Source organism: Primulina tabacum, chromosome 4 (assembly GCF_025594145.1).
Source record: "Primulina tabacum isolate GXHZ01 chromosome 4, ASM2559414v2, whole genome shotgun sequence".
Taxonomy (NCBI): domain Eukaryota; kingdom Viridiplantae; phylum Streptophyta; class Magnoliopsida; order Lamiales; family Gesneriaceae; genus Primulina; species Primulina tabacum.
This window is the reverse complement of record NC_134553.1, coordinates 44,430,790-44,455,268: the sequence shown is the minus strand read 5'-3', so window position 1 is coordinate 44,455,268 and position 24,479 is coordinate 44,430,790. Positions and strand designations below refer to the sequence as shown.

At 34.8% G+C, this 24,479-nt stretch overlaps 1 protein-coding gene and 1 non-coding gene across 2 annotated transcripts; one reads left to right on the top strand and one right to left on the bottom strand.

Annotated features, from left to right (window-relative positions):
* The first annotated feature begins 8,062 nt into the window (after window positions 1-8,062).
* Window positions 8,063-16,918, top strand: LOC142543364 (uncharacterized). Its single transcript, XM_075650582.1, has 4 exons — window positions 8,063-8,157; window positions 13,227-14,161; window positions 15,322-15,438; window positions 15,587-16,918. Exons 2-4 carry the CDS (start codon window positions 13,235-13,237, stop codon window positions 16,628-16,630), a joined length of 2,088 nt encoding a protein of 695 aa, XP_075506697.1. The 5' UTR covers window positions 8,063-8,157; window positions 13,227-13,234; the 3' UTR covers window positions 16,631-16,918.
* Window positions 16,919-21,083: 4,165 nt separating this feature from the next.
* Window positions 21,084-21,156, bottom strand: TRNAK-UUU (transfer RNA lysine (anticodon UUU)). The gene has a single exon. It is a non-coding gene; the product is annotated as a tRNA-Lys (tRNA).
* Window positions 21,157-24,479: the final 3,323 nt, after the last annotated feature.

Genomic DNA, 24,479 nt, shown 5'->3' with positions numbered 1-24,479 from the left:
CAACAACCTATTATTCCTAAAGAAAAATGAAATATGTGATTATAAATAAATTATATATAAACCAGAAAAGTTATTTTATTAACATTTATTATGCGTATTACAAAAATTTAAAAATGCCAATAAGTTTTATAATTTGTCCTCTAATAAGTTGGGTACTTCCTTCAGAATTGGTTTAATCATTTCCATTACGGGACATTTTATACTACCTTGTATTCGTGACTTTGTAATATAGAAGAAAATTATCACATTAGCAAATGCGTAATAATTAAAATTTTGTGCAAATAGGATAATAATATTTTTACTTATCGATCATGAAAGACAAATTTCAAACTTAGTGTCTCATTGTTTCTATATGTAGGTAGTTCATAATAGCGAACAAATCTAATTTTAAACGTCCATTGCAACTTGGAAGGATTCAACTCACAAATGCTGCCGAAAAGGGGGCTCATTTAAGAATTCAGTTTTGGAGTACATAAATTTAGTAAGATAAATAGAATAAAATTGGTTTCCAATATAATATGCAACAATGCATTATTTATAATTTAAAATTCAAATAAGGCAACCCAAGAGAAAAAATTATACAGCGGGTGCTTTTGACAGAATTATATCATGCATGAACTCTTTCAAATTATGGAATCGAATTTCATGCATTGGGTGTCAAACATTTCTGATTATTGAGGTAATAGACATGTTTATAGAGGATAATTTAATGTACATTTGAAACCCTTTTGAATATATCTCTTTCAATTTTTTTGTGCTATCTTATTTGAATTTTAAGAAGACAGTCTAATAGATACAATATACATATGATTTTGAAAGAAAAATATTATGCATTAATTCTTTCAAATTAAGATAATCTCGAAATAACATGCATTTGAGGTCAAAAATTTATGATTACTAAATGATAATTTAATATTCATTGAAAAACCTTCTTAAGTTATAACTTTTAATACTCTACAAATTTTTCTTAAGAAAAATTGAATAAACTAATTAAATATTGTATTTCTTTTTTTAGTAAGTAATTTAGGCGGGAACTTTCCTATTTTGGCAAAAAATATGCTTATATATATATATATATAGATTTTTAGTAATCGGAGAAACTAATTCACTTATCAGGGTGGCTTGGCCGCGCAATTGGCTTGTTCGGTTTGGTGTTGATGGTGTAGGTTTTAGATATAGTTCGGTATTAGAATTGAAGTACATGATTTCTTGTGCAGATAATAGTTGGGGTTTGTGGAAAATAGATTTGTGGATAAGTGATTGGAAGTTAATATGTCAAATTTAGATTATGTATTTGAAAATATATACCAATTTAGGGATGTTAAATTTTTATTGGTTCTCCTAACGATAAAACATAAAATTTTATCGATTCTTCTCACCACTATTGTTTGAATGATCGAATCAAATATGACTTTCAAAATCAGATTTAGATTGTCTACTTGGAAAAAAGATATACCAATTAAGGGTTGTTAAGATTTGTCGGTTCTGCTCAAAGCAAAATTTTATTCGTTCTGCTCACATTAATATAATTGTCGATTTTGATCGCTTGTATTGTACAAGGGATCAAATGATTATGGCTTTTAGAATCAGACTTTGATTGTCTACTCGAAAAAAATATCGATTTAGGGTTATAAATTTTGTCGGTTTTGCTCACCATAAAAAATTGTCGCTTTTGATCACTACTGTTGTAGGATGACTCGAATTAATTATGACATTTTCAATCTTATTTAGATTGTGTATTTAAATTTTTTTTAAAAAATATTGATTCAAGATTGTTACCCGGACCGCCCTATATATATATATATATATATATATATATATATTGTTGAAAAATATATTTAAAATGTGAGTATTGAATATTTGAATGTTGAAAATAAGAGTTGTAAATATTGAAAATTAGTGTGTGATGATGTAGGTAATGATGTATTTTATTTTTGGATTATTTGTAAAGATTTCCTATAAATAGATCTCTCATTTGTGAAGAAAATCACAATTGAGTAGAGAGAAAAATATTATAAAGTGTGTAGTTTGGTAAATTTTGAGAGTTTGAGATTTTTACTTTTTACCATAAATTTTTACTTTTTCACAACACGTTATCAGCACGAAGCTCTAAAAGTCCTACATACTTTTCCAAGCTCCAAACAGAAGAAAAAGGTAACAAAAATAATTATATTTATTTTACTGTTATTTATTTATTGTGTATTTATTTAATATACAATATAATGTTATTATTAGAAATAATAAAAATAAATTTTTCATAAACTTGTTATAAATCCTGGGAGGATGTTAAGACGACATCCCACACTCCCGGTAAGGGATACGACAAGTATAAAAGCCTATAAGGTTTTTAAACAAAATAAATTATGACACTCATTATAATATTATGATATGATATACATAATTATTTAAACATGTCTAATATTATATATATCATATTATTACCATAAAATTATACAAATACATACCTTTATTTTTTTTGTACCACAACGGTCATAAATGGTAAACAACGGCTATTTTTTGCCCTATAAATATGATCTCACAAACACATTCCATCACTACAACTTTCTCTTCTTCTCTAAAAATTATTCATAATCAAATTTTTCGAAGAAAAAAGAAGATGGCTTTCTCAAGGTTATTTTTAATTATTTTGGTTATCATACTCACGAGTCTTTTATTTATCGGAGAATATCCTCCTCGTGTGTTTTCTTTATTTTTACAAATACTTGTACTTGTTGTTTATCCGTTACTTTGTATTGCAATAATTATTAACTAATAAAATGCATCGTAATTTTTTAGTACCACCATGTCAAATTTAACAAAGCTCGAATTTGTTGCGCTCGACATCACGGGAAAGAATTATATGCCATGGACTCTAGATGTAGAAATGCATCTTGAGTCATTGGGTCTAAGCGAGACCATTAAAGAAAATGGCATATGCACGTCACAAGAAAAGGCAAGAGCCATGATATTTTTGCGTCGACATCTCGACGATGGATTGAAATGTGAATATCTGACTGAAAAAAATCCCATGGCTTTGTGGAAGGGATTAAAAGAAAGATTCGAACATATAAGAGAAGTTATACTTCCGACCGCCCGGGATGAATGGAATACATTGAGATTCCAAGACTTTAAAAAAGTCAGTGATTACAATTCGACGATGTATAGAATAATCTCGCAATTAAAATTTTGTGGACATGAGGTCACAGAATCTGAGATGCTTGAAAAAACATTTTCCACGTTTCATGCATCAAATATTACTCTACAGCAACAATATAGAGTACGTGGATTCGCGAGATATTCTGAACTCATCGCCTGTCTTCTTGTGGCGGAAAAAAACAACGAGCTATTAATGAGAAATCATCAGTCCCGACCCACTGGATCAACAGCATTTCCAGAAGTAAATGCTGTAAATAAAAATGAATTTAAACCTGGAAACCAAAATCAAATTCACAGACAAGGTTTTGGTCGAGGTCGAGGTCGTGGACGTGGACGTGGACGTGGACGTGGACGTGGAATTGGCCGTGGTCGTGGTCAAGGCCGTGGTTTTGAAAATAATCGAGATAGTTATTTTTATAACTCATCTCAAAAGAACGTCCCAAACCATCCACAGAAAAGGCATCATGAGAATACAAGTGTTAATGAGAAGCACTCAAAAAGATATGAAAGTTCTTGTTACAGATGTGGTACTCCAGGACATTGGTCCAAAGTTTGTCGAGCCCCTGAGCACCTTTGTAAACTTTATAAAGAATCATTAAAGGGGAAAGAAAAGGAGACCAACTTCACTGAACGCAGTGACCGTTTGAGTGATTCAACTCATTTTGATGCTGGTGATTTTATGAATGATTTCTCTGAAAATGATCAATATGTTGGTGGGATAGAAATGAACAATATTGATGCTGCAGATTTTCTCAACGATTTCTCTGAAAATGAACAATATAATGGTAGAATATAAATGTACAATAATCTATTTTTCATGTATTCATAGAATAATGTTTTATTGTATAATTATGATTTGTGTTATATTTAAATATATATTGCAAGTAATTTATTTCATTGCATATTTTTTTGAAGTTCAAATATGGAAAATGCTATGAGCAAAGCTGAAGTTTGCATACCCGATAGTGGTACAACGCACACTATCCTCCGAGATAAAAGATATTTCTTGGAACTAAAACCAACAAAAACAACGGTGAATACAATATCAGGTCCTGTAGACTTGATTAAAGGATGTGGTAAAGCACAATTTTTGTTACCTAATGGTACAAAATTTTTGATCAATGATGCTTTATATTCACCACAATCGAAAAGAAATTTGTTGAGTTTTAATGATATATATTCCCATGGGTATGATACTCAAACAATGAATGAAGGGAATGAGAAATATATGTGTCTTATCACATATAAATCAGGAAAGAAATATGTTATTGAAAAACTACCAATGCTCCCTACTGGATTGCATTATACACATATAAGTCCCATTGAATCAAACATGGTAGTTGATAATTCTTCGATATTAACCAATTGGCATGATCGATTGGGACATCCTGGTTCAACAATGATGCGAAGAATTATAGAAAATACACATGGTCATCCACTGAAAGACCAGAAGATCTTTCAGAATAATAAGTTTCAATGTAAAGCATGTTCTCTTGGAAAACTTATTATAAGACCATCACCAGTCAAAATCCAAACTGAACCACCAATGTTTCTTGAACGTATTCAGGGTGATATTTGTGGACCAATCCATCCACCATGTGGACCATTCAGATACTTTATGGTATTGATTGATGCCTCCAGCAGATGGTCACATGTATGTTTATTATCAACTCGAAATGTTGCATTTGCAAGATTACTTGCTCAAATAATAAAATTGAGGAATCAATTTCCCGATTATACAATCAAGAAAATTAGACTTGATAATGCTGGTGAATTTACTTCCCAAACTTTCAATGATTATTGTATGTCTATGGGAATCATTGTTGAGCATCCTGTTGCTCATGTACATACACAGAATGGATTGGCTGAATCATTGATTAAACGTCTGCAAATGATTGCTAGACCAATGATAATGAAAACAAAGCTCCCTATTTCTATATGGGGACATGCAATTTTACACGCTGCTTCATTAATTCGCATCAGACCAAGTGCATATCATAAATACTCCCCATTGCAGCTTGCATTTGGTAAAGAACCAGACATTTCTCATCTGAGAATTTTTGGATGTATGGTGTATGTGCCTATTGCACCACCGCAACGAAAGAAAATGGGACCTCAAAGAAAGGTTGGAATTTATATCGGTTATGATAGTCCATCAATCATTCGATATATTGAACCTCAGACAGGCGATTGTCATTTTAATGAGGAAATCTTCCCATTGTTAGGGGGAGAACAGAAACATACCGAAAAAGAAATTACATGGTATGTATCATCATTGTTACATCTGGATCCAAGAACAAAACAATGTGAAAAAGATGTACAACAAATTGTACATTTGCAAAGAATAGCAAATCAAATACCAGATGCATTTGCTGACACAAAAGGGGTAACTAAATCATATATACATGCTGCAAATGCCCCTGCTCGAATTGAAATTCCAAAGAAACAAATGGAAGATACTCATGATGTCATTAAACGCCTGAAGCGTGGAAGACCAGTCGGTTCCAAGGATAAAAATCCTCGAAAAAGAAAATTCATAGAGAAACACGATGATCACAAAATAAAGAATGACGTTTCTGAAGAAACACATGATGATCACAAAATAGAGAATGGTGTTCCTGAAGAAACACATGATGATGAAAATGTTCTGTCAGAACCACAAACTGACGAGAATCATGAAATCTCTATCAGTTATATTAATACTGGAAAAATATGGAACCGAAAAGATATAGATGAAATTGATGATATATTTTCTTATAATGTGGCAATCGACATCATAAATGATAACGAAGATCATGAACCAAAATCTTTTGGTGAATGTAAAAATCGGCAGGATTGGATAAAATGGAAAGATGCCATCCAGGTTGAATTAAATTCGCTAAATAAACGTAATGTTTTTGGACCTATAGTCCTTACACCTGAAGGTGTAAAACCTGTTGGATACAAATGGGTTTTTATTCGAAAGCGAAATGAGAAAAATGAAATAGTGAGATATAAAGCTCGACTTGTTGCACAAGGTTTTTCTCAAAGGCCTGGAATTGATTATGAAGAAACGTATTCTCCTGTGAAGGATGCAATTACGTTTCGGTATTTGATTAGCTTGGCGGTATCTGAAAATTTAGAAATGCGTCTTATGGATGTTGTTACAGCTTACTTATATGGATCACTTGATAGTAATATATATATGAAAATCCCTGAAGGATTTAAGATGCCTGAAGCACAAAGTTCAAAACCCAGGGAATGTTATTCTGTGAAATTACAAAGATCATTATATGGGTTAAAGCAATCAGGTCGAATGTGGTATAATCGACTAAGTGATCACTTGATGAAAAAGGGATATGTAAATAATTCAATATGCCCTTGTGTTTTCATTAAGAAAACAACATCCGAATGCGTAATTATTGCTGTATATGTTGATGATTTAAACATCATTGGAACGAATAAAGAAATTCAAGAAGTTGTGTCATACTTGAAGGAAGAATTTGAAATGAAGGATCTTGGAAAAACCAAGTATTGTCTGGGTTTACAAATTGAACAAAAAGAATGTGAAATGTTTGTTCACCAGACAAATTATACAGAGAAGATCCTTAAACGTTTTAATATGGATAAAGCAAATCCTTTAAGTACTCCAATGGTTGTTAGATCATTAAACATAGAAAAGGATCCATTCCGTCCATGTGAAGATGATGAAGATATTCTTGGTCCAGAAGTACCATATCTAAGTGCCATCGGTGCCCTTATGTACCTTACAAATTGTACAAGGCCTGATATATCTTTTGCCGTGAATCTGTTGGCAAGATTTAGCACATATCCAACAAAGAGACACTGGAACGGAATTAAACATATATTCCGTTATCTACGAGGAACGACAGACTTGGGACTTTTGTATTCAAAAGATGCTAATCCAAGTATAATTGGTTATGCTGATGCTGGATACTTATCTGATCCACACAAGGCACGTTCCCAAACTGGATATGTATTTACTCGTGGAGGCACTGCAATATCTTGGCGTTCTCAGAAACAAACGCTCGTAACAACTTCATCAAATCATGCCGAGATTATTGCACTACATGAAGCAAGTCGTGAATGTGTGTGGTTAAAATCAATGACCCAACATATCCAAATTTCATGCGGATTATCATCTGATGAGAAGCCTGTGATACTATATGAAGATAATGCTGCATGTGTTGCTCAAATGAAAGAAGGATACATAAAAAGCGACAGAACTAAACATATTCCTCCTAAGTTCTTCGCATTCACCAAGGAGCTTGAGAAGAATAGATGTATTGATGTTCGTCACATTCAATCAAGTGAAAATTCATCAGATCTCTTCACAAAGGCGCTTCCTACGTCAATATTCAGAAAGCATATATATAATATTGGGATGCGAAATCTACGAAATTTGTGAAGAATTGTTCGTGTCAACATGAGGGGGAGTTTACGTGACTGCACTCTTTTTCCCTTACTATGGTTTTTATCCCAATGAGTTTTTCCTAGTAAGGTTTTTAACGAGGCAGTATAAAAACACGTAATGAAGACAATCATTATGATCATCATCGCAAGGGGGAGTGCTGAAAAATATATTTAAAATGTGAGTATTGAATATTTGAATGTTGAATATTTGAATGTTGAAAATAAGAGTTGTAAATATTGAAAATTAGTGTGTGATGATGTAGGTAATGATGTATTTTATTTTTGGATTATTTGTAAAGATTTCCTATAAATAGATCTCTCATTTGTGAAGAAAATCACAATTGAGTAGAGAGAAAAATATTATAAAGTGTGTAGTTTGGTAAATTTTGAGAGTTTGAGATTTTTACTTTTTACTATAAATTTTTACTTTTTCACAACATATATATATATATATATATATATTAATAATTATTTATATTAAAATTTAAAATAAGGGTAAAGTAACTCTAACCCTAACAATTCACAATTGCAGTAAGCCGCTCGCTCATCTCTCCCCGTGTACAAGCCATATCAAGATAACTTTCCAGTGTAAGTCTCGAGCACCTTGCTTCCTCGAATCGCCTGCTGTCGTTTGGATTTTAACGTCAGGTTCCACGTAAAGTCGATTTGAGTTTTGGAATTCTTTGTTGACTTGATTAAAATTATTCTTTTGCTTTGATTGATCTTGATCCTCAACTGTTGGTGAAATCTTGATCCTCAACTGTTGGTGAGTTTTGTCTATTTTTTAGATTCTGGTGTTTGGCTTTTCAGTGGAACATGGGTATTGAAGATATTGGGGAAAAGACGTCTTTCGTTTTTTCTCTTTACCTTTGGTTTTACTTCATGAATTTTCGCTTGACTAGTCCTTAATTTGGATCAAGGTTTCGGATTTTAGGTTGGTTAAACCTGGTGAATGTAATTTGTTTTCCTATCCCTCCCAAGATTTCTGTTACTAAATGTTTCTTGCACTTTGTTGTTCTTGATTATAAATACATCGTATTTATACGATATTATGTCACCTTATTTTGTTTAATTTGTCTTCTCGAAGTAGGATTTCGATCTATCAATTTTTTTTGCCTCATTGATGATGGGTCCAACCCGGATTGAACCGTCGTATATTAGACGGGGCGGGGCCAAAATAAAACTGGGTGGGTTTCTTCTTGGCAGGGTGTGTCCCGGGTTTGGCTAAACCCACCCGGTTGCCAACCCTATGGTACCATAATCGGTTTGGTTTTTTTTTGCACTCAGCACTATTATGTTCACGATCATGGGCTTTATCTTAGAATTTTGGACTCTTATTAAATGGATTAAACCTGAAATTTTTACTGTGCCGCTTTGACCACTGTTGGCTTTGGAATTTTCTAACAGAGCTTTAGTGTTATTAAAATTTGTTTAGAGTTTAATTTAGATATGTGACCAAACTTCATTCCACATGCTTATGAAGCTGATCCGTCCACCTTTTATCAATGATTTCAAAAATCTCTTGGTACTTCTCTTCATTGTTGTTGAAAGACAAAACAATAGCCTCCTTAGCTAGATCCATAATCTCGTATATAGACCCCATTGCAGGTCTTTTTCACCATCAACTAATCAAAGCACTTTAACCATTGGGCCACCAACTTTGATGGCATAAACAACATGATTCCAAAATGGAGACATCAATATGATCTCTGTTGCATGTTTACCTTCTTTCTAATTCGCAAATCGACTCCTGTTCCACATTTCTGAAGTGAACATCTTTCTTAAATTCACCTTCTGTTTTTGAAACCTCTTCAATTCAAACAAACAGTGGCAAAACGAGTTTTCCCAGCCATGACCATTTCTCTTTGACCTGTGAATTCTCTCATCATGTTCAAGACTTGTGACCTATTATATATATAGCCATTCACCATCATGCTCCTCTCATAAACCTTCTTCAGTACTGGAATTTTAAACAAATCTTCAAGCATTAAATCCAAACAATGGGCAGCACATGGAGTCAAGAATATGTGTGGAATCTTAACATTAAATGCTTCCCCGCATATTAAAGATTTATGGTATTACTTGTAAGTAACAAATCTAATACTTGTTAGAAAGTAACCACTTGAATTCACATTTCATACCTGCTGAAACATTTGCTGAGACATTATCTGTAACCACTTGAACAACATTCTTTGGACCAATTTGCTCCACATACCTTTCAAGTAAGTCAAACAACTTGATCCATGTATTAGAAAAGTCGGAGGCATCCACTGATTCTAGAATACTGTCCATTTTGGACCGTTCACCAAAAAATTAATCAAAGTTCTATTTTTCTATTAGCCATTAATGAATGTCTCGTACTCTTACAAAAGAATTTTCGTACTTTGTATTTCTTTATTTAAATAAGTTACCCCAACTTCATGGTAACTTGGGGGTATCCAATCATGAGTACACTAAGATGCAGCTCTAAAAATTTTTCTTAAAGCTATCATACTTTACAACGTTGAACGGAATACCTGCATAGTACATCCATTTGACAAAATATTGCGCCACATTCTCTCACTTTTTTTTCTGACTTTCATCGTATTTCTTTGAATCTTTTGCTCTTTTTTGCTTTCCTTGATTCACAACTTGATCCATATTATTGACAAAGAAATAATCAAGAGGACTAACAATCTTTGTCTTTTGAATTGAGAAAACAGGGGGATGGCGGCGGAACTCGTTGTTGAACTTAACATCGGTTGTTTCCTTTTTCGAGGGATTGGAAACACATCATCATCTTCCAAAATTTCCAATTGCTCAACAAATTCATCAAAATTAGGATTCATGTTCATTTGCTACTTGACTTGAACTTCAGTTTTAACATGCTAAGGGCATTTTGGACATGATTTGACATGTCGATGGCATCCAGCAAGATGTTTCTTGAGAAGAAAAATTCCTCCCTTGAGAATTTTGCCACAAAAAAGACATTGCACGGAATTAGTGTCTTTTGGATTGATTAATTTCCATAGTTCCAGCCAGGATCTTTTCGATTCTCCAAAATTTCAGAAGTCGACATTACTCTGGAGAAAAAATTGCAACATATTATATCGTAATTCAGTATATACAATAACATAAATTAATACACTTGTGCAAAAACCAAACAAAGACGTTACATAATTTATAATTAAAATTTAAAACCGAAGTAAAACTAGAGTAAAATTTGCAACCATGAAATATGAATATCCTTGATTCCATGTGTTTGAAATAAATTAATTTGCAAAAAATAAACGTATTTAACATACAAATTTGGACAAAATGATGTGGGCAGTGGGCTGGAGACCATTTCATAGTTCATACAGGCACTAAAATTTATTGCCAATAGGAAATCACATTTGACTTGTACTATTTATATTGACTAAAAAATAAAGATTAAAATCTGCCAACATTGTTGATCCTAATTTAGTGATTTAAACTTTTACAAAAGATGCCCATCAAATTAATATTCTCATATAGAATTCGCAATCATGCATGCAACTAAATTCAGCTATCAAATATACAACATCAAATAAACATCATCATTTTGTGTTTCTCTACTATGCTACGTCCAACTAACTCATTTTAGGTTACATATGAATCAAGGTTGTAAATGGCGGGAGGCGGTGGCGGGGCGGTCGGTGACCGCCTACCGCCTCGGCAGTTGAATTTTTTTAAGTAATTTTTTTATAGACGATCATAGATAATCATGCAATATAATCACAAATAGTAATCATTTTTATGTAAAATGTGCCATTAAATAATGTTCAAGCTCAAAGAAGCTTCGTACAATATAATACCATCTAGATAATGTGCAATTAATAAAGATTCATCATCATATTAATGTTATTATGCTAACAAAGTAATATAATTACTTTTACCAAAAAACTAAGTTTTAATTTCAAATTTTCCATCAATTATCCATCATTAGAACAAGTAGTAGACTAAACATAACTAATCTGTGGTGGTTGAGACTTGAGAGTTGAGAGCGAAACCAAAAATAAAATAAAGAAATTGAGGTGTGCTAGGATTTTGATATTTAAAATTAGTTGACTTTGACTAGGTTTTAAAATTGTTCACTAAGTTTTTAAAATTGTTGACTACAACTTAAAAATCTTAACTGCCCACCTCGCCCGCCTACTTGCCGCCTCACCCGCCTGCTCGCTGCCTCGACCCGCCTCCCCAACGCCGTATAGCTTGGTCCGCCTAAAACACCCGCCTCATGCATAGGCGGCGTGGTCGAGGGCCGCCTACCGCCTAGGCACCGCCTAGGTGGCCGCTTCGACCGCCATTTAGAACACTGATATGAATACAAACTAGCAATCTACTGTAGCTGTCCAAGATGAAGTAGAAATCACTGGCGGATTTTGTCTTCATAAATGGTACGAGGTAAACCAACTTCTCGGTCTTCACTGCAGCGCTCTCTTCTTCGTTTTGCATTTCTGCTGCTGCGCGCTCTACTTCTCTTCTTCTACGCGCTCCCTTCTTTTATTTTACGTCGGGAACTTCGGTTGTTTGGAGAGGCGGGTCGAGGCGATGAGCAGGCAGGCAAGGTGGCCAAGGCGCCCAGTCAAGATTTTTAAGTAGTAGTCAACAATTTCAAAAACATAGTCAAAGCCAACTAATTTTAAATCTCAAAACCTTAGCACACCCAACTTATTTTTTTTTACTTTTGGTTTTCACTCTCAAGTTTCAACCACTAAGCCCACCACACACTGTCTGTCGTCTGCCGCCGCCGCCCGCATATGTAGATATAGTAGATGGTGCATATGTAGATCATTTGGAAGATTTGTTATGGCACATGTAGATATAGTAGATGGTGCATATGTAGATCATTTGGAATATTAGTTATGTTTACTCTAGTACTTGTTTAACTGATGGATAATTGATTGAAGCTTTGAAATTTAAACTTAGTTGGTAAAAGTAATTATATTACTTTGTTAGTATAATAGCATTAATATGATTATGAATCTTTATTAATTATCTTGTTAGTTTGCATATATATATTTATTTGCTTTGTATGAAGTTTTTTTGTGCTTAAAAATTATTTAATTATACATCTTACATAAAAAATGATGACTATTTGTGATTATATTGCATGATTATATATGATTATCTAAAAAAAATATTTAAAAAAATTCAACCGCCTAGGCGGCCTAGGCGGTGGGCAGTCACCGACCGCCCCGCCACCGCCTCCCGCCATTTACAACCTTGCTTATGACGTAGAGATGGTAAACTCTTGGCCCTTCAAAGGAGTGCCAAATATCATGATTGTTTGAGCTTAAGTATGAAGTGGCTACCAGCTAAAAAAAATAATTATTATAAAGTGGCTACTGTATTGATCCTGATAGGGATTTAAAGGGACAAGAGTTTCAATTGGTGTGTGCTCTCAAGGTCCCCTTGGTTCTAGAGGCTAAGGCCCAGAACTATAGATCCTGCAGGTCTAATTGAAGATATTGTGGGCCCAAAATGGACGATGCAGCAGCAAGCATTGATTCATTTGGTTGATGCACATGTGTACACCGAAGAATTTGTGTTTGTGGTGTATATGGATTAATCTTACCAAGCAGGATGCCTTTATTTTTAGTATATTGCAATCCAGTGAGCGAAGAATTTATACATAATCCGCTTTGGTTCCACAGAGTTGGCAATGGTGCGTGCCAAGAGAATTACTAGAAGCTCTGATAAAGCTCGTAAGGAGAATGAAGCTTCTGAAAATGCAGTAGGTCAGTCAAAGACTTCTGATCTTGTGCAAGTGGATGTGGAACCACCCAAGGCTGCAGTTCAAGGTGAAGATAAAATAGAAATATCACTTGACCAGGAAGAGAGTGGAAAAGATGAAGAAACTCACAATTTAGAAATAACAAATGCAATTACGGTGGACAATGATGAAAATGAGACGATGACAGAAATAAATGATGATAATTCGGCTGAAGAGGACCTAAATAGTTCTGAAGATGATGAAATTTATTCTGAAGAAAGCATGTGGGAAGATGATGAAGAAAATCTTGAAGAAGTCAATGAAGAAGATACAGTTGACAAAGATGAGAATAATGTCGAGTTACAAACAGGAGAAGATGAGTCAATAGAAGATCATGTGGAAACAGAAGATGAAGTTAAGAAAAAAGAAAATGCAGAAGAAGAAAAAGAAATAACAAATGGTGATGGAGGAACCACTCAAGAGCCTGTTACTGAGAAAGTGAAAGCAGGTTTGAAAGAGGAGGTGGATAAATCCACCGGAAGGATTAGAAAGAAGGCCCAACCAGCGAGCTCAAAGAAATTGAAATCTACCGACAAACGTAAGCCAGAATCATCACGCAAGAGAAAGGCTAAAGAGCGAGTTGAGAGCATGGGAATGATTTTCATGTGCAGTTCTACAACAAAGGAAGACTGTTTCCGATATAGGGTTTTTGGGTTGCCGGCAAGCAAGAAAGATACGGTGGAAAAGATTTATCCTGGGATGAGACTATTTCTGTATGATGTCGATCTGAAATTGTTGAATGGCATCTATAAATCTGCTGGACCTGGTGGTTATAACATTGAACCGAAGGCCTTCAAATCCCAGTTTCCATCTCAGGTTCGTGTGTCATGTGTGTACGATATATGCTATGCATACATTTCATATACTGCTCAATCTGTACTCGATAATGAGAACTTTCTGCGAGATGACATAGGCGCCACTATGGGCAGATTGGTAAATTCTATGCAGGGAAAGATGTTAAGAAGTGTTAACTTCAGTTCATCATTAACTTGGTAAACTGTCTTTATTCTGCTTTAGGTAAGGGATTAAACAAACTAAATCGAGCCTAATGCTATTTACTTTTTCATGGATTTAAGTCTTGGATAGTGACTTAGGTATTTTATCTTTTGGTTTTAGAATTGAGGTTGAGAATGATATGGTTGATCACGTCATTCAGTTGCAAGCTAAAACCAAATCTGGCAAGGGTTCAAAGCATATTTTGATTTCTCAGACAAAATTGGGAAAACCTTTTTGCCTCAGATCAAATTGGCAAAAACTATCGAAAAGTGGAAAGAGCATCAATCGCATTCTACTTTAAGCAGCAGCTCAAGTTATGAGTCCTCGAGGAGAACTTATCTCTTGGATGTCTTAGGACTAAAAGTCTGAAAGTATAAGCTGTTAGGAGAAGTGCAGATCCACTGAAAAAATATTAGAAGTAGTTGTACAGCGTTTGATTTTTTGCGAATGAAGGCCATAAACACCAAACGATGTTGATTTTAGAATAATTTGCTTGCACAAGAAGAATGTGTCAACTGTATATTAAGGATAGTCCCATGGGCATGGGAAATTATCTCGTAAACTAGAATGCGTTAATTCCTCAATATTCACAATCTCATTACATGACTTGTATAATTTAAATATATTCTAAAGTTTACAAGCGACATTGTTTTTCTCTCATTGCTGGACAACTATGCCCCCAAAGAGGGGTAAAGAAATACTGTAATCAAACTTTAGAGTGGCTAATTAGCTTTATTTGAATATTTATTTTATACTTCTCTCTCTTATCATTTTTATGAAAATGAGATTATTGTAACTGGGCTAAGATTTTGAATTGTGGTGTTGGTCAAGTTCGATGGTTCTCATCAGTGAAAAGATAATATCATATTTTTAGTTGTGATTTTTTTCCAAGTGCTTTGTCCTATGCGTTCAGCAAGTCAAATAAATACTGCCGGTGTGCTGACCCTCGAGTTTTGATTTGAAGGCAGTTATTGTTTCAGGTTCGATTCAAAGTTTTGAAAGATTGTTTGCCTATAGCAGAGGAGAAGTTCAAGAAGGTTATCAAGGATAACTACTTTTCAAAGAATAAGTTCGATTGCAAACTGACTTCAGTACAGGTATCTTGGCAAAACCTCCTTGGCTGAATATATGTTCTCAAATCTCAAGGACTAGTCTGGTAGCATGATAGTAGGAATGACGATTGACGATTCTGACATTTTTCATTTTGATTTATCATCTTTGTTGTATTCAATATTTCTTTTCCAGGTCAATAAATTGTGCAAACTTTTTCTGGCTAAGAGCATAGGACAGCACCTAGCAAAGTCAGGCAGGATTCGTAAAGCAGAGAACCACACAACTGTACGTAGAGGCAGATTTGGGATACGTAGAGCAGAAGAGGACAGGCTCCATTCAGTGAGGGAGGAGCGCAGGTATCATGACCGTTCTCATAAGCGCCAAAGGAGGATCCCAGTTTCACCAGTGCGGGAAACACTGCCTTTACGGGTTCCCTCACCTCTACCATCATCTGTTCGTTTATATGCTCATGATAGGACTTTGGAAGAGGATCCTTACAGGAAATATCCATATTTAGAAATTCGTGATCCTTATCAGGATGGGCTGCTTTTAAGCCATGGCTATCCTTACAGAGATCTACGAGATCCACCCACAGAACGACGTGATTCTTACAGAGATGGGCGAGATCCACCCACAGAACGACGTGATTCTTTCAGAGATGGGCGAGATCCATCCATAGAACGACGTGATTCTTACAGAGTTGGGCGAAGTGATTTTTATGGGGTTAGGAGAGATCCACCTACAGAACGTCATGATCCTTATAGAGATGGGCGAGATATACAGCTAGGGCGTCCATCTCCTTACAGAGATGGACAGAGAGCGTACATAGATCATCATGATCCTTACAATGACAAGCAAGATTCATACTTTCTGCGTCATAGTCCTCCCAGAGCCATCCCTCAATCTGACCCTTGTATCACTTACAGGAGGGATCCTTTATCAGATCGTCGTGATGTTTATAGAGATGATCGCTTGGTTGAGACCCGCGAATCTTATGGGCGAAAGTTACTGCTGGACCACCGTGACCTACCACATTTAGAATCTAGGCGGCTCGATGACATCAGCATTAGGGATTCACATGTTTCGTACCGAGCACGTCCAGCATACATGGAACCTACGTATTCTGTAGAATATCCTTCTGGGGCAGGTTTGGAGCGCGACCTTCGTCCTTTAGGTCCATCTAAGGATCATTCTGCTAGGGGCCAATTATCTGGGTACTACTTTCGCCTCGCCTGATTTAAGAAAGAACTTTATGGTGAGCACATAAGGAAGCTGTTTCAGTAGACTTCTCCATCCGTTTTATGGTTATTCGGCTTGTAATGTCTTTGCGTTGCTTTTCTGGTTAATTTAGTACTTCTGAGTTGGTTTGATTGATGTTGTCAACGCTCCTTTAACTTTCCCTAATAAATTCCGTATCCTGAAACTTAGTTCGAACAAATTTATGATAACTTATTGTTAATTGGAACTACATCGGAGCAAATGTGATAATTTATTAGGCATTTCAACTGTAATACTTTATGTACTAATTTTTGTCTCTGAGCTCTGCGTGTTTTTAGTCTATGGTGAACCATTTAATCATTTTGGTTCGCAATCAGTAGTTCGGCTGTTATATTTTACCATTCAATTTCAGCTTAGTTAGCTTTGAATCTCGTCGGATAACCATTTCATGTTGCCAGCATGGGGCAATCTACTCTGTTGGAAGTAGATCATCCTGTGGGCAATCAACGGCCTCCACCGCAAAATATGTGTTAGGCTCTTATGGTATCTGGGAAGTTCGATGCCACAAGTATGGGGACTACCAGCATCGACGACGCCAATTGATTTAGGGCCATGAGATCCAAGCATCATCATCTTGGAATTTCCCCGCGGTGACGTCGAATCTCCCTGTAGCATTCAGAGGATCCCAATGAATTTGAATTAAACATTTGTGTTTTTGTCACACCGAAGTCATCATCAATGTATGAAGGATTTAAACATTAGCTCAGGTGGTAAGAATCTGTCTCTATTATGTGCCCTTATGTGCTATCAATGTCATTGAAAGATCTGACTAGAATACACATGAAGAACTCAAATATTCTAAAATTAAATATTTATTATTTCATTAGGAATTATTGGGTAAGCACATAAAATAGTAAATAGCAAGGTTCCTTGAGTGGTTTAGCACTAGCTTGAATGTAAATTGAACCAGTTTTACTGTACTTTTTAATAAATCATGTCAATCTAGATTAAATTTACACATGCATATAGCAAATTTAAGCATGAATTTTAAAGTCCTCAAAAAAAAAATTCTCAAAACCACAAATATTAAGAGCTAAGGTCTTTGGAGTTCTATCTTTTTGGTGAAGATTGAATGAAGGTGATGCCGGATTAGGTTTTTTTTTTTTGGCAAAAAAATTTATATACTATTATATTTTAATGTTAAAAAGTTAAAAATATAATATAGAACAAACTGTTTCATGCTAAAATTGACATTTATTCGCCACTCTTTCCAAAATTATTTAATATTAAAAATAATAGTATGAAACAAACTATATCAAGCTCAAATTGACAATTATTCCCCACTCTTTCCAAAATCCTAGTATGCTTCCATATAATCTTGTTTTTTCTTGTTTGTTAAACACCGACAAAAATACAATCATATTTTACGCAAACTCAACAATTCGTATCTTAAGCTACAATGACTCTTCTCAAAGTTACGACATTGATCTATTACGAAAATACGGATCGGTACGAAGATCAATTCGCTAAAAAATTCATATTTTAACTGGTGTAAAAATTTGTTTAAATGTTTCAAGCTTAATGATAGAAATTAAGTAAAAGAAAAGACAAAAAAACTCGACCGAACATAATAGAAAGAAACATGTGCCTTAAAATATGTATGAGAATTTACCATGTCGCAGAAGAGGCGTTGATGAGCCTAAATTTGGCTTCTCAATGCCCCGTAAATGGCATGGACGTTTCCAGGCCGTAGGGGAGGCACCTGTGATGCAAGTGAGGAGCCTAGTGCCTCCTTATGCATAAGATAGGCGAGGGAGATGTGTCTGAAGTGTTGTTTGACAGAAAGTCACGAGTTTTCATGATATTGTAAATCCAAATGGTGTCCTTTGAAGTCTTCCATCAAAATTTGAGCATACAAACGCTCCAATTGGTGAAATATGTCCCTACAGATTGATAACATTAAATAGAGCTTCAAATATAATTTGAATCAATCTTTGAATCAAAATTCTGAATTCATTCATCTTGTCTATACATCTCTTCCTTCCTAAAAGCAAGAGAGTTTATAACCATTTATGGTTATTGTACTTGTAATTTATTGTGTTGTTATTACAAAAGAAGTAGTTTTATCTTGACAGAAGATTGTCAATCTGCCATCCACAAAATTTAAGAACTTTTGTTGCAATATGCCATCAACTTATTTCTGAAATTTTAACGAGGAAGCCATCTTCTAAATTTCAGAAAATTTTTCTTTAGATTTTTGGTGAAAGAAGTTTTGCTCGGCACTGATGCTTCGGTGATTGACAATCTTCTCATAAGAAACAACTTCTCTTGTGATTATAAGAATAGTCAATCACAAGTTTTATAACCATAAAATGATATAAACTCTCTTTGTTTTTGGAAGGAAGAAGTGCAGACAAGATAAATACAAATGTGTATTGAAAAAGTTCATAATTGGATTAATATAATGACTTCTGATAATGTATTTAATGTTATCAATATGTAGGGACATGTTTCCTCGTTTGGAGTGTCCCTTCATCCAAAAATAAGATGAAAGACTTCAAAGGACACTATTTGGATGCAATGGATCATGAAAATTCTCATATGTCAAAATACACTTCAGACGCCTAGGCGAAACTTTTCGGGCGCCTGAGAGCCCTGCTCTCGCCCGAGCTGAACACAAGGAGGCGCCTATGCCTCTTTTGTGCCACAAGCGAGGCGCTCAGGAGCCCCATGCGACCTGGAATTTTCCATGCCTCACCCAGTACCTTTTTAGATGCCTCAGCACTTGCCCTGCTGCCTGGAAAAATCTCAGGTAGCTTTTATGAGCAAGTTTGAATCTGTTTTTAATCGAACGAGTTTTTCTTCATCTTTCCTCCACTTAATTTCCATCCATTCAGGTTAAAACATTCCAATATGTGCAGGGGTTTTTGTCAGTTCCTATCTTTGGGTGCTCGGTCATCTTACCTCGGGCAACATCTATAAAGAGACAAAGACTCCTAGCTCTTGAAATCGACACTACCTCTACCCCGATTTTTCTGAGCATCATCATGTATTATTTCTCAATGGTAACTATAGCATCAACTTTCCAACGCGTATTACAGCAAGACAGTTTGTTCAAGAGCGGTGGAGCAAACCTCCAGTGGGACATATGAAATGCAATGTCGATGCAACAATATTTTCAAATCCTCCTCATGTTGGCCATGGTTGTGTTCTCAAAGATTATGAAGATGTGTTGATAGCCTCAACATATGGTAGTAGCTTTGGACAACATTCTCCATCAGTAGTAGAGGAACAAGGAATCCTTGAAGCTCTAAGCTCTCTCAAAGGAATACAAATTCAAAATATGACTGTAGAATCTTATACCCAACTAGATATCCATGCTCTGCAGAATTCAAATTCAGATTCTTCGAGTTTTAATTTTATTGTTGAAGATTGTAAAATCCTAGCTTCGGATTTACTGAACTCTAGTTTTGTTTTTGCTAAGAGATCCGCAAATCAGGCAGCTCATGTCTTGGACAAGACTACTGGTTCTATGGATGATCATGTAGGATGGTCATCTCACCCCCTATTCTTATAAATTTATGATGTAATTGATTATGATATGATTTAATAACATTACCATTTTATTTTATTTTAAAAAAATCTCTTCGTCGGATATCAACCCGGACGAGACCCTTGTCCCATTTCTTCGGTTCAACTATATATAGCCTTTGCAATGCTGTAGATGAATCACTTGATTTCTCTAAATCATTCAATTTTTTTTCAAAACAAGCCCAGAGTTACCGTATCACCTTTATCACATAAACGGAAACATGATATCTTTGTCAACATGCAGAATAAGATGACTTTGTAGTAATTGCTATAATTACCATATTTTTCATATACAGTAGTAACCTAAACAATGGAAAAGTACACTTTCTATGAAATATAAAGGGATCCCACCATTCTCAGGACCTCAACCAATCTTATTTACCTCATTTACTTAAGTAATTTTAAGCAACATATTTCTAATTAATGGATTGTAACTTTTTTTATTATTTTATAATTAATACACATGGTAAATTTCTATTGTTGGTAATGAATTGTTACTCTAAAATATTACAGATTTCTTCTCGATTTACATAGCCATATTTTTCTTTTACCACTAGCATCCAAGAAAATATGGGCATAACTTGTACCTAAAATATTCTCATTCATCAATAAAATCTTATGGGCATAAGGTACACCGCCGTGTAAGGGAAAGTTGAACCTTTACACCTGAACCCATGATAAGCAAATGAATATGTTGCGGCTCCTGTGGTGGCAAAATGAATTGCGGGAAAGTTCATCAATGTGGCCATTTTCGCAGCTAACATTTGGAATCCATCGTAAATCAGCAAATCTAGCTTCAGATTGCTGATGATATCAGTGAAGCTGGAGACAGACATTGGACTCGTCGATCAACCAGTGAAGAGAATATGTAAGGCAGGTTTGGGTATAGCAGGACTCGAACCTGTGACCATTAGGTTAAAAGTCCAATGCTCTACCAACTGAGCTATACACCCCAAAAATGTGGCAGTGCGGAGGAAGATGAGGGAATTATGGTAATCGGAGTTTGATGATGTCCGGATGTATTGGGTATGAGTTTGGTGAGAAATTACACCGGATCGGGTTGGTTTCTGCCCTGTATATGGGAGCTCAGGTGAAAAGTGACCGGGTTTGAAACACCTGCACACTTAAGTGAGTAGAGAATGTTAGTGGGGCGCCGGACGATTCTCCGGCGTAGCCATTCCGACGCTCAAGTCAGTTCAAATGTTTTATCTTTGTATAGAGAATATGCGCATTTATTGCAAGAATATCGGAATACATTAATATCAAGTAAACCTGATATTTATAGGGGAGAGATCAATGATGACTTTGTTTTCAGTGTCCAGCTGCTACTCGTGGCGAGATGGTCGCCCATGCTCTGTTCACTGACACTGTCAAGTGTGACAACTCATACTTACTTTAGCCTACTCACATCACCCTTAAGTGCACTGAAATACCTCCCAATGATGATCAAGACATGGCGTCCCATACCTGTGATCTCGGAGATGACACCTGTGCCAGGGTTCTTGGGTGGATAACCGCGATGAGGAACACTACCTTCTAGTTATACTAACTGAGCTCTTACTACCCGAGCTGATCAACCGAGAGCCCGGCTCCTTCTGAGCACTGGTGGGCTTGCTCAAACTTCTTAACTACCCAAAATCCGGACTAAAGATGACCCAAGTACCTCTTTGATGATCTGGATATCTCTGGAGTATCACAGTTCAACTAGTTGGATTGAAGATTGTCGGCCGGTCTCTTTTGTTTGGACATGTTGAATGAGTTTGGTGACATAATTTACAAACGTAGTGTTCTATAACTGTGTTTTTTGTTTTTACGCTAGCAAAATTAGGCTTAGACTTTCAGTCTTGGCGATTTCAATGTAGAAGTGTCAACAAATGTCACCATGAATCAAACATGTATGGTTTATCCTTTTCTAGTAAATCTCAAACATGTATGGTCTATCCTTATCTAGGAAATCTATTTATGAAGTTATTCAGTGCTTGGAACTAAGTTTGTATAATTAATTTATCTTAAAGATAAGAGAAAAAAAGATACTCTTGAAATTTACTTTCCGCACTTTATTCTCCATCCATTGTTTATTTTTGTTGTTTTTACTCATTCGGTTAAATTTTTATGTAATGTCTGAAATCAACTCACGTAAATCACGTGCTTAAAAATATTATATGTACTAAAATAATTTAAATAAATGATCTAAATAAATAATTTTTATTATTTTGAAGTAATTAAATATTTGTGTTCGAAATTTTATTATTTTATTGAAATTGAGGATTTTCAGGCGAATATCTGATGTTTGGCTGATGGAAAAAGACCGGGGACGATTGTGCTAAAATATTTTTTAAAAATTTAATTTTCTTATTATTAGGAGGCTCAAAAATATTTTATGTAGAGGAGGAATTTTCTAAATTGTACAGATTTAGTATTTATTTGCAAGTCGATAGTTATACCCTAAAAAATCGAATTTCAATAAAGTAGGGGAATTTTTGGAAATTTTCACCATAAATTCAAAAATTTTGATATTTTAAAATTATATGTAGATTTTATTAGGCTTAATGGGCCTAAATAACTAGAATTGAGATAATTAATTAAGGCTTATTTGTACTAAGCTTAAAAGACCCAAAACCCTAATTTTAGAAGGGGATCTTTAAAAAAACACAGAGTTCCTAGCCGCTGCAGTTGCCGAGACCTAGCTGCACAAAAACCAATACAAAATGTAAATTTATAGTGAGGAAAAGGAAAAAGAGTCGTCTCTCAATCATGCTCTTCGCTCCTTTGAGATGGTATTCGAATTTCAAGCGTTTTAACACAAATACACGTTCTAAACCATTCTTTTTGAACCATTTGAATCATATTATATTTTTTATTGATGTCTTGTATGAAAAATGATTTGTAGCCATGTTTTTTGGCAAGGAATTTTAAAGAGTACAAAAATCGAGAAATTTCAGCAGGTTATAAATTTACTCCCTAATAAAATATGTGATTTATAGGTTCATTTTATGGAAATGTTATCCACTAATGATTTGTAGTACTCTGTGTTACTTTGATTGGATAGTAAATTCAAAATTTTTGAGTAAGAAACGAAGAAGATATGATTTTTCTCGTAGAACTACTCAATCTGTGCGAAAATTTTACGTATCAACCCGTCATCTGATGTTCTTTTGATTACTGTGATTTATAGATTTGTTTTCTTGAACTGTTGTCAACTTAATATTTGTAGTACTCGACGTTTCTTCGATTGGACAGTAAGTTCGAAATGTTTGAGTGAGAAACGAATGAGATATGGTTTTTCTCGTAGAATTGCTCAATCTATGCGATAATTTACGTGTCAACCCATCATCCTCCATTCTTTCGATAACCGCGATTTATAGGTTCGTTTTTTGGAAAAGTTGTCAACTAAAGATATGTAGTACTCGGTGTTATCTTTCGATTGTATAGTAAATTTTCTGAGAAATTAAGTAGATTTGGTTTTTCTCGTAGGAATTACTCAATTTGTGCAAAAATTATACGTGTCAACCCATCATCCTCCGTTCTTTTGATTACTGCAATATATAAGTTCAGTTCCTAGAAAGGTTTTAAACTAATGATTTGTAAAAATCTGTGTTATCTTCGATATGGTACCAAATTTTCAATTTGTGACTGAGAAACGAAGGAGATATAATTTTTCTAGCAAAATTGTTCAACGCGTTCAACAGGTTTTTTTATATGCACGGGGTGCGTGCCTAGGACACAGACATTTAACGGACCGTAAATGTCTTTTTTAAAAATGTATATAAAGTATATGGAAGCGTCGAAACATGTTTATTATATAATTATTTTAAATGAAGGGAAAAAAAGAAAAATATTTTGTGAAATGTGAATTGACTATGACTAAGACGAGTGAGGGATCTGTCGAAAACAGGGGCGGCGAACTCGCAATGAAAATGGTGAAAATTGTGAAGAACGGGGACGGGATCTCACATGGGTAATGGATCCGTTGATAATAAGAATGATGAACTTACTATATGATGGTTAGAGGGATTCAACAACAACAAGGTCGTTGAACTCTGTCAGCCTGGTACTACGGTTTATAGATCGATCAATCAAATAGAAGAGTCACTTTTGATTAGCAAACTTCACAAAATATTTATGATGAGAGGTTTATGTTATGAACAAAAAAATATTTTTAAGGTTTAAGATTGATGTGGATGCATTTGATTTAAAAGCTAAAATATTTTCAGTTAATGTTATTTTTAATATATGTGATTGTGTGTGTATATATATATATATATAAAACTTGTTA

Excerpts from the sequence above, each read along its gene's own strand:
- LOC142543364 (XM_075650582.1), top strand. The coding sequence starts at position 13,235 with ATGGTGCGTGCCAAGAGAATTACTAGAAGCTCTGATAAAGCTCGTAAG. Across the intron at positions 14,162-15,321 it reads AATCCCAGTTTCCATCTCAG|GTTCGATTCAAAGTTTTGAA; the intron begins GTTCGTGTGTCA and ends TTATTGTTTCAG. Across the intron at positions 15,439-15,586 it reads GCAAACTGACTTCAGTACAG|GTCAATAAATTGTGCAAACT; the intron begins GTATCTTGGCAA and ends TTTCTTTTCCAG.